The sequence below is a fragment of the Theobroma umbraticum genome, unplaced genomic scaffold, assembly GCF_002168275.2.
Source record: "Theobroma umbraticum cultivar Fairchild unplaced genomic scaffold, ASM216827v3 scaffold_146.0, whole genome shotgun sequence".
Taxonomy (NCBI): Eukaryota; Viridiplantae; Streptophyta; class Magnoliopsida; order Malvales; family Malvaceae; genus Theobroma; species Theobroma umbraticum.
In genome coordinates, this window is record NW_018397265.1 from 4,384,796 (window position 1) to 4,396,237 (window position 11,442).

An 11,442-nucleotide genomic window follows, 5' to 3' on the forward strand; every position below is an offset into this window, starting at 1 on the left:
AGAAAGAATAAAATAAACAACAAAGAGAAAGCAGCACAAAGCATGAAGAAAAGCTTCTTGAGGCTATAAAAAGGGAAAAATAAAAAGACAAAAAGAAAAAGAAAAAGATTGCTCTGGATATTGAACAGAAAAGACAAAAAAAGAAAAAAGGTTTCAAAAATAAAGCAAAACTTAGTTATGTTCCAAACCCAGAAAAGAAGCCCCTCGCGGTGACAACTCTCACTCAACTCAAAAGCCAACTTACTTAGCTCAAAACTAAAGCACCATGTGTCAACCAATTGAACTATTGACATGGCACTCCAATTACTCTCAAATGTCCCTCCAAAATCCAATCTTCAAATAAAAACAGATAACTAAATGATTATAATAGATTATTTTAAGTTAAAATTGTCTAGTAGAATTTTCTTTTATGTGTTAAAATGAAATTTAGAGTTATAAAAACAAAAACATGATGTTAATTCAGTCAAGAAAAAAAATTTAAAAATCCCAAAAGAAAAATGAAAGCCTTAAAGTAAGGGAAAACCACAACAATAAAAAATTGAAAAAAGTAGGAGAAATCATAAATAAATATACATCACATGTAAATTCCTCAAAAACCCAACATAGAAAGACAAAAAAATTAAACAAACCAATAGAAAAAATGAAAACAACTTGCAGAAAATCATAATGAAAGGAAAATTAACACAAACTCCATTATTAAAGGAAAATCAAATATCAGAATATGAAAAACCCACAACATTGCAAAACAATAAGGAAACGTGAAATTGAGAAGAAGTTAGAAAGAGTGAAAGAACAAGCAAAAGGAGACCCAGAACAAAAAAAAATTTAAAAGGACTATAAAAAAAAGGCCAAAAACTAATCAAAATTTCTCAAAAAACAAAGAACAACCTAAACGAAGAGAAAACAATCAAAGTAATAAGATGAAAATAGTCTCACTCATTTCTATAATAACTAAACAAATCCTTGCACCCCAACAAAAGCCTTGCACAAATCAAGATAATATCTCAAAAGCTTATAAACCAATATATAGAATCGATAAATGAACAACGTGAATAAATTAATAGAATAGAGACAAAAGATTAAACCAAAGAAAGAACAACATAAAAACAAAATAAATGAAAAAGAAAAAAAGTAAAATATAAAAAACAGCACAAAGAACAAATGAACATGAACAATGCAAAAACAAAGAACACCTCCACATAGTTAATCCATGCAATGACCATTAATTTTATGCTCTTCTTCACGTTCACCCTTATCATAGGATAGGTGTAGTTCAGAGCACAAGATTTGAAGAAAGTAGGTTCAGCAAACAAAAAGCTTACACTAAAGAGGAAAAATCAAACTGAATAATACTTTCACCACATTAAAGCTCATAGAAATTTAAAATACAAAATAAACTCATAAATGCAAATAAAAAAATACAACAAAAAGGCATCAATTGAAAAATATATTAGCTTTAAACTGTAATAATTCAATCAAATGAGCACATTTAAAGTGCAAAATAAAAAACACAACATTAAATCTGTGAGGTAAAAAAGTTTTAAAACCCAAAAAAAAAATGAAAACAAAAGCCTCAAAGCAAGCAAAAACTCTAACTATAAAAAAATTAAAAAAAGTAAGAGAAATCATAAATAAATATACATCGCGTGTAAATTCTTCAAAAGAAAACAAAGAAAAATGAAAAAAAAATAAACAAACCAAAAGAAAAAAAGAGAAAAACTTGCAAGTAAGCATAAAAAAGGGAACACTAACACAAAATCCATTGTTAAAAAGAAAACCATATATCAAAATTTAAAAAACCTGCAGCAATGTAAAACAAAATGGCAAAGTGAAACGAAGAAGAAGAAGTTAGAAAGAGTGAAAGAGCAAGCAAGAGGAGACCGACGGTAGAAAAAATTTTAAAAGATCCCAAAGAGAAAAGATAAAAAAAAAAAATCAATTAAAATTTTTCCAAAAATTAAAAACAACCTCAATAAAAGAAGACAATAAAGGCAATAGGATAAAAGTAGCTCCGCTCATTTCCATAATAAGCAAACAAATCCTTACATCCCAACAAAGGCTATGCATGAATGAAGATAATGTCTCAAAAACTTATAAACCAATATATAGAATCAATAAATGAATAACATAAATAAATTAATAAAACAGAAACAGAAAATTAAACCAAACAAAAAACAGCATGAAAAAAGAAGCAGCAAACAATAAAAGAAAGCATGAAGAACAAATAAATATGAGCAATATAAAAACAAAGAACACCTCAACATAATCAATCCGTGCGATGATAATTAAGTTGATTCTCTTTTCCACGTTCACCCTTATCGTAAGATGGTCGTAGTTTAGAGCCCAAGATTTGAAGAAAACAACTTGAGTATATAAAAAATCCAAAGTAAAGAGGAAAAATCAAACTAAACAATACTTTCATTACATTAAAGCCTAAAAAAAAATTTAAAATACAAAAGAAAACCCATAAATACAAGTAAAAGAAATTCAACAAAAATGCATTAATTGAAAAACACGTTAGCTCCAAACTATAACAATTTAAATAGGTGAGTAAATTTAAAGTGTAAAAACGAAAACACGACATCAATTTGACGAGGCAAAAAAATTTTAAAACTTAAAAAAAAAAAAAGCCTCAACGAAAACAAAAACCACAACTATAAATAATTAAAGAAAATAGGATAAATTATAAATAAATATACATTACATGTAGATTACTCAAAAAAATATAAAAAAATAAACTACCCAAAAAAGAAAAGAGAACAATAGACAAGTAAGCATAATGAAAAGAAAACTAACACAAATTTCAATGTTAAAAAGAAAACCTAATATCAAAATTTGAAAACCTACAACAATGCAAAACAAAAAGGAAAAATGAAACTAAGAAGAAGAAGCTAGAGTGAAAGAGCAAGTAAGAAGAGACCCATGGTAGAAAAAATTCTAAAAGGATCTCAAAGGAAAAAGACAAAAGATCCATTAAAATTTTTCAAAAAACCAAAACAACCTTAACAAAAAGAAGGCAATAAAAGTAATAAGACAAAAATAGCCTCACTCATTTTCATAATAACCAAGAAAACCCTTACATCCAATAAAAGGCTTACGCAAATTAAGATAATGTTCCAAAAACTTATAAACAAATATATAGAATCGAGAAATGAACAATATGAATAAATTAATAAAACAGATACTAATGATTAAATGAAAAAATAGCATGAAAATAAAATAAATACAAAAGGAAAAAAAGCAAACAATACAGGAAAGCATAAAAACAAATGAACATAAACAATACAAAAACACAAAACACCTTAACATAGTCAATTCATGCAGCAACACTGAAGTTGATACTTTTTTTGATGTTCACCCTTATTGTTGGATGGATGTAGTTTAGAGTGCAAAATTTAAATAAGCAAGCTGAGCAAACAAAACCCCAAAGTAAAGAGGAAAAACCAAACCAAACAATACTTACACCTACCTTTTTGAATTTTAACCATAATTCAGTTTGGATCAATTAATATTAAAAATAGATAGTTCATCCTAAAATAATATATGATATTTATTATTTAGAGAGGTAGGCATAAATATCATATATTATCATATATCATTTTGAAATAGATTGTCCATTTCCAATACCAATGGACCTAGATTGAATATTGATTAAAACTTAAGAATGTAGGAGTAATTTATCCAAATTTAAAAAAACTCAACAAAAATGCATCAATTGAAAATCATGTTAGTTCCACACCGTAACAATTTAAGCGGGTGAGCAAATTTAAGGTGTAAAAACAAAAACACGACGTTAATTTGATGAGCTAAAAATATTTAAAAGATCCCCCCTAAAAAATAAAAATGAAAGTCTTAAAGCAAGTAAAACCTACTACCATAAAATATTAAAGAAAGCAGGAGAAATCATAAATAAATATACATTATATGTAGATTCCCCAAAAATCAAACATAGAAAAATAAAAAAATAAGCAAACTAAAAGAAAAAAAAAAAGAACAACTTGTAAGTAAACATAATGAAAGAAAAACTAACACTAAATCCACTGTTAAAAAGAAAACCAAATACCAAAATCCAAAAAACCCACAACAGTGGAAAACAAAAGGGAAAAGTGAAAACGAAAAGAAGAAATTAGAGAGAGTGAAAGAACGAGCAAAATGAGACACATGGTAGAAAAAATTCTAAAAGGATCCCAAAGAGAAAATACCAAAAACCTATCAAAATTTTTCAAAAAACTAAAAACAGCCTCAACAAAAAGAAAGTAATAAAAACAATAAGAGAAAAATAACCTCACTCATTTTCATAATAACCAAACAAATCTCTGTATCTCAATAGAAACCTTGCACAAATCAAGATAATGCCCTAAAAAATTATAAGCTAATATATAGAATCAATAAATGAACAACATGAATAAATTAATAAATAGAAATAGAAGATTAAACCAAACAAAAAACAACATGAATACAAAATAAATAAAAAAGAAAAGGAAGCAAACGATAAAAAAAAGCACAAAGATCAAATAAACATGAGCAATACAAAAACAAAGAACACCTCAATATATTCAATCCATGGGATGACAGTTAAGTTGATGCTTTTCTCCACTTTCACCTTTATCACAAGATGGGTTTGGTTTAAAGTTCAAAATTTGAAGAAACTAAGTTGAGCAAACAAAAAACTCAAAGTAAAAAGAAAAAATCAAACCAAACAATACTTTCATCACATTAAAGTTTAAAGAAATTTAAAATATAGAAGAAAACCTATAAATGCAAGTAACAAAATTCAACAAAACCACATTAATTGAAAAAGATGTTAACTCCAAACTATAACAATTTAAGCAAGTGAGCAAATTTACGGTGCAAAAACAAAAATACAATGTCAATTCGACAAGGCAAAAAAAAATTTAAAAACCATAAAAAAATGAAAGCTTTAAAGCAAACAAACACCTAAAAAAAGCAAGAGAAATTATAAATAAATATATATCACATTCAAATTCCTCAAAAATTAAACATAGAAAATATAAAAATATAAACAAACTAAAAGAAAACAAGAGAACAACTAGTAGATAAGCATTACTGTAACACCCCTAATCTCAATGTTGACTATGTATGAGAGCTAAGTTATTTGATGAGCTAATTTGAACTTTAATGTATATGATTATGAAGTTAGAGAGGTTGATCTATTTATGTTTGTGGGTGAATGACCATGAATATGGACATGTTTAAAGGCTTTTAACAAATTTGTACATATGTTTGATGTTGTCGATTTAATACATGCAAGTATATATATTGAACAAGCAATATAGAAGTAAGTCCAGTATAATATCTCACAAGGATTTGCTCTTAAATTCTCACTAAGTAACAAAATAATTTTATCTAAGTAACTCAGTTTAGGAAAGATTAATTAAAAACTTAAATTCAATTAAACACTCAACTAAAGAATGAAGGTTTAAAATTTACTAACGAAGCAATAAATTAAAGGCCTATGATCATGGGTTCATTCAACATTTCATCTGGAATACATTTCTCTTAATACTTAAATTCATGGGTGGTATTACTAGCCTAGAATTCAAATTTATGTACAAGTCTCCATCGAGAGGTTTATACATATACCTAACTTAAATGGGTCACTATATGTCTATAGTAATCAATTAAATATGGTTCATTAACCAAATGTTTTAATTTGACTGCATATGGCATTTATGTTTACCCTAATTGCTAAAATGATCAACCTAATTTCTAAGTGACATGAACACAAGCTATTCAAAACTTAGTTTAATCTAAAATTACTCTGTCAAATTTCATTTAGATTTTTAGAACCAATTGGTTACTGATTTGACAATCAAAGATAGTAAGTACAGAATTGAATAAACATCACCATCTCCATTTATAATAAATAAAAGAGAAACAAAATATTTAGATTACATGTTAAAATCCACCACAATCCTAGAAAAACAATTTAGTTCATCATATATGCTAAATAATATTTTCTCAATAAAATAATTCATGTTTACTGCAAAAGAAAAAGAAAGAAAAACAAAACTAGAGTGAAGAACAATTCTCTGTTGATTACGATCCTCAATCCACTTGTTTTCTTCTCATTTTTCTCTTGTGTAGAACATTCCTTTTTCTTTGAAAAAGCTACCACTATCTTCTCTTTTTCTTTGCTGAGAAGTCCTATTTATACTTTCTTTTAAAGCCCTAAAGTTAAAAAAAATCAAAATTAAAAAAATTGAAAACTTGTGTTGGTGCCGTGATGCCATGCTTTCTGTTTTGCAATGCCAAAATGCAGAATGAGACTTAGCGTTATGGCCCTACAAGTCTGAAGTCGTCGCACTGGGTCTTCTGTTTTGCTTTGTGTATACTACAATAGTCCAACTTATTTCAATGCGATTTTGACTATGATTCGGTCAGAATTGGGTAAAGTTATAAACATGAAAGTTGAAGCCCTTCCTCTTGGCTCTCTAGTGATCTAAGAATTACACTAATCAAACTTCTGTAGTGCGAGTTATGCTCAAAATACTATTGTATGTTCAAGAGACACCTCAATCCACCTTGCATAGTTCATTGCCTATTAAACTCCATGCACTTGAAAACCTTCAATAATAAAGGACTAAATCAGTAGAGGCTAACATTATAACTTTTAACATGAAATTGAAATAAAATTACTTGAAATAAAAATGATTCAACATGCATTAAACTTACTAATGAATAACATGACAACTACCTAAAATCAAATTAAAAACACAAGGATTTAGCTATTTTCATACCTAAAAACTATGCAAGGTAACTCTATATAATAGAGTTATCATTTGGCACTTAGACGCTTGAGTATGATACTTAGGTTAAAATATGAATGATGAGCTGTGTGGGATTGAGAATTTAAAGTTATATAATGAATATATGTGTTGATATTGAGCACAATACGATTGAATGAGATGATCATGAGAATAAAAATATATAAGAGACTCAGAGAAATGAAATTGGAGGGTTGGAGTTATGAAAATTGGGAAGTTTGAACATGATCTATCGATGAATGTTCTAAGTCTATAGATAGATGAAAGATAGAAATAGAATTACAAGAAACTAAAGAACATTATTGATAGATTCTTAGCAACTATCGATATATGTCTACCCATGACTTAAAAGAAAGCATTTGGAACACAATCTGTCGATAAATCTCTGTAAGCTATTGATAGATAGCCACCCGCAATTGATGCAAGGCAATTAAGATATGATTTATCGATAGATAACAAAATGAGGATGATGAAAAGATGTCCAGCGTACCATTTATTGATAGACTTGACAATCTATTAATAAATGGAGGGTAAAATGTTGAAATTATATAGGATCTGTCAATAGATGCATGTAAATTTGCAAAAATCAAAGGGCTTTGGGCAGTCCATCCATTTGGAAAACAAAAGAGAAACAAGAGTTCTTTGTTACCCTTTGATCTGCACATCTCACATTCGATTTTGAAGTTTGAAGAAGCTATTTTGAGCCTAAAAAAAATCAATTTAGAGGTAAGATTAAAGCTTTTTAACCAATTGGTTTTCAATTTAAATGGTTTATAAATTGAAAATTTTATTGTTCCAACTTTGGTGGTTGAAATTGTTTATGGTTGTTGGAAGTTTGGTACTTAAGTGAGCCAAACCAAGACCTAAGGTAAGAATTAAGTATTTTTGTTGAAAAATTAAAGGAATTTAAGCTTGTATGTTAAATAACTAGAAATTGAGCTATCTTGGAAATGTTGGAAATTTGTTGAAAGTTGAGAAATAATAATTGATGTTTTGTATATACTTGTGTAACGGGAATTAAGGCGTGAGCTTGCTGCTTAGTTGAAAGTAGCTGTAGAACAAGGAGAATCTAAATTGATTGCTACAAGCGTAAAGTGTCATGGTGAGTGGAGAATTTTATGAATTAGAAGCATCATGATTGTGATGTCCATATATACTTCTTGTGATACTATGTATGTTATATTTTATATGCATATGCTACATGTGACTAGAAAAGCTATGCCTAGGCTAGTAAATGTAGATGAGTAATGTATAATGCCTAGAGGAACTGTGCCTAAGATAGTAGCCACCTATGAATATGAAAATGTCTATAGTTGATCATGCCTATGCTAGTCCATATTTATGAGTTGGAATTTAGCCACTAATTAGGCATTGGTCTCTCTATAATATATATGTTAAGGAGCTATATGATTATGATATGAAATGAGAATGTAATCAATAATGAGTATGCTTGATTAATAAAGAGATGATCTATAGAATGCTATTTGAATTCGTTCAAAATTGGGGAAACTAATAGCTTGTTGGAATGATGTGTATGTAAATGGTGATATGAGTTAAATTTGTGACATGATACGCATTGAGCTATGATTATATGAGTTCAGTTCTAGAATGATTTCTGGACATTGATATGATACGAGGTTGAGTGGTGTCTTTTCCCCTATGACTATATTCCTCATCTGTAAGGATGGTGGTATAAGTCCCGCCTATGATTCCTGCTCGTAGTGCTACGATACGATCTATTGATTTTATTCCACTATGAGCTTCCACCAGTTGCTTCGGCACTAAGCATGACATAATTTTTGTTGGTGAGTTCAATATTGAGTGTGATATGATATGACTTATTGTTCGTCAATTGACCATAGTACGTTGACTATATTACGTCTAAAGAGGACCACTTTATGATTATGACGTTAACATTTATGTAATGGCATGCCTCAATATATGGTTATGAGAAACGAACTATGTTATAAATTGTCGGTTGTAATTGATGACAAGGCTTAAGGTAAAAGTCGTACATACGTGTTAGAATGAAGGTGATCATATATAAAGCTTAGAGGTAGCCACAAACTTAGCATCAAAGCAAGTGTTAATAAAGTATGATAAGCTAAACATGTAAGTAAAGATAGCCATGAGATGGGCAAATTACATATATGTAAGTGTCACTCGGATAGTTGTTGTGATGATGCTTTGGTATGTATGCTTGATGATGTCCAATTTAGTAATATGCCTTAGCTTATAGCCTTATTATATTTTAGTGGATATGTGTTGTCACTATCCTTGCATATTTACTTTCGATTATATGCTCTCTCTTACTGAGTATTTGGATGACTCGCTCTCGTCGATTCTATTTTGTAGATAAATAGATTACGGGCATTTTTGGGTGGCATAGTGTCATCCTTAGATAGGACATTTTGGCAACTGGTAGGCTTCTTTCCATGCCACTTTGTTGAGTTAAGGTTATGTTTTCTGCTTTTGCACTATGTATCAAACTATGTCCCTTTACGGATTATGTGGGTATTGCGTTGCCTTATATTTTGCTTAATGTAATGTTTAAGTGGTTTTAAAACTAGCTAAGGTATGGCTATTTGGATACTATGTTTAAGCCTTGTATGTAAATATGAGCCAAGGGGCTAATGTTTTAAATGATAAGTTGTGCAATATTTTAAGTATGATGATAATTATAAGATCTTTACGATATATGATATATGATGTTGGAATGATGCATGAAGGCTTGCTCAAGTCTTGCTGGCTTTGTTTGCTAGACTCGTGTGTCGGTTACGGTTTTTCAGTTTGGGTTATTATTATAATAAAAGGAAAGATAATACAAAATCCACTGTTAAAAAGAAAACCGAATATAAAAATCTAAATAACCCATGACAATGCTAAATAAAAGGAAAGGTGAAATTGAGAATAAGAAGTTAAAAAGAGTTAAAGCACAAGTAAAAAGAGACCCACAATAGAAAAAATTTTAAAAGGATCCCAAAGAGAAAAGACCAAAAATGCATAAAATTTTTTTAAAAAACCAAAAACAACTCGAACATAATAAAAGCAATAAGATAAAAATAACCTCACTCAGTTTTATAATAATCAAACAAATTCTTGCACCTCAATAAAAACCTTGCACAAATCAAGATATACCAAATATGTCTCAGACAGCTGTCAATTGGACCCTTACCTTTAGACAATTTTTATATATTGTTGTAGATGTTAAAAATTAAGGAAGAACAGTAATGCTTTTTATTTTGAATGTAAATTAAATTTTATTTTATTTTTATGTTAAAAATAACAATAAATATATTTAAAAACAATAAAAAAATTAAAACATAATACTTAAAAACACTCTTAACCTATTAAAAAATTCAAGTAAGCTCTTAATTTTTTTTTGGTTTAATAAGCTATTGTATATTTTATTTTGAGTAAAATAAACTCTTGTGGTTAATGATTTTGTCATTTTATATTAAATGATATTAATATATCATAATAGATGATGATACGATCATGTGATATTTTTTCTTTATTAATCGACGTTATATCAGTTCCATATGATATAAAATGACCATTGATATTTTTTTGTAAATTGACCATTGATATTTTGATTGATTATAATTAATCAATTCTTAATTATAAAAATTTATTTGATTTCAAATAAAAATATAAAAATTTAATGAAATGAAATAAAAAATTTTATTTAACTTTTTTTGAATAATTTAAAATTTTTTAAAGTATTATGTAAAAAATTAAAAAAGAAAAAAGAGAACTGTTTCTAAAATCTTAAAGCCCCATAAACCCTCGGGAGTTGAAACAGTGCTCAGTGGCTCCTCGTCCTGCTCTCCCCTCACCTCCTCGGGGCTGAAAAACAAGGCTAGAAGGCTGTTACTGGCATCTAATGTGACAGCAGAGATGGCATCCTTTTCCAAAACCCTAACAAGGCTCCGTCATGCTGTGGCCTACTATTCCCTTTCCAACCAACTCCTCCCGCCAAAGCATTGGGTCCCACGTGCTTCCTTCTCCACCGCTGCTGCTGTCTCCTCTTACTCTTCCTCTTCCTCTTCCCAATCTCATGGTATATATGTTTTCTCCGTCTGGGTTTTATTTTAAATTTCCAGGATTATGTCATTCTGAGCATGGTTGTTTGGCAGATCAAGAGAAAGGATCAACGTGGTCAAGATGGTTTCTTTTCCTCCCTGGAGCTATCACTTTCGGCCTTGGAACTTGGCAGATTTTCAGAAGGCAAGACAAGGTCATCTTTTTATTTTTTTAACATTGGATTCATCCTGTTTCAGTTTCTGTGAGTTGCTATATTAATTTTTGCTTATTCAATCTCTATCAGCAGCTCACTGCCCTTTCCTTTTTTATTATGCTTGTTTTGCTTTCCTTTTTCATGCTGTTTCTGGAAAATGAGCTTGTAATGTTCTGAAAATAAATTACAAAAAATCATGTCCTTGATTCTAGTGAAATTTTTTCACATTTCAGAATTGTTTCTTTCAAGACAGAAGGGCCAATGATAATGGGTTCTGATTTCTTGTGAGAGTGCAGAGATTTGCCAACAGGGTTTATGACCTAGGGAAGATGAGGGTATGACTATTACCAAAGAAATTGAAAATTAGAGCAGCACTAAATTAGGAAAAGGATTCATGTCTGTCTGTCTATGTTA

At 29.2% G+C, this 11,442-nt stretch overlaps 1 protein-coding gene across 1 annotated transcript in view; it reads left to right on the forward strand.

The window, feature by feature from the left end:
- Positions 1-10,605: 10,605 nt before the first annotated feature.
- SURF1 (Surfeit locus 1 cytochrome c oxidase biogenesis protein) overlaps positions 10,606-11,442 on the forward strand; it is a 4,250-nt gene continuing 3,413 nt past the window's right edge. Inside the window, exons 1-3 of the mRNA XM_021436817.2 lie at positions 10,606-10,851; positions 10,928-11,028; positions 11,262-11,299. Coding sequence (XP_021292492.1) covers positions 10,689-10,851; positions 10,928-11,028; positions 11,262-11,299 — 302 coding nt within the window. The 5' untranslated portion in view covers positions 10,606-10,688. The remainder of the gene's footprint in view (positions 10,852-10,927; positions 11,029-11,261; positions 11,300-11,442) is intronic.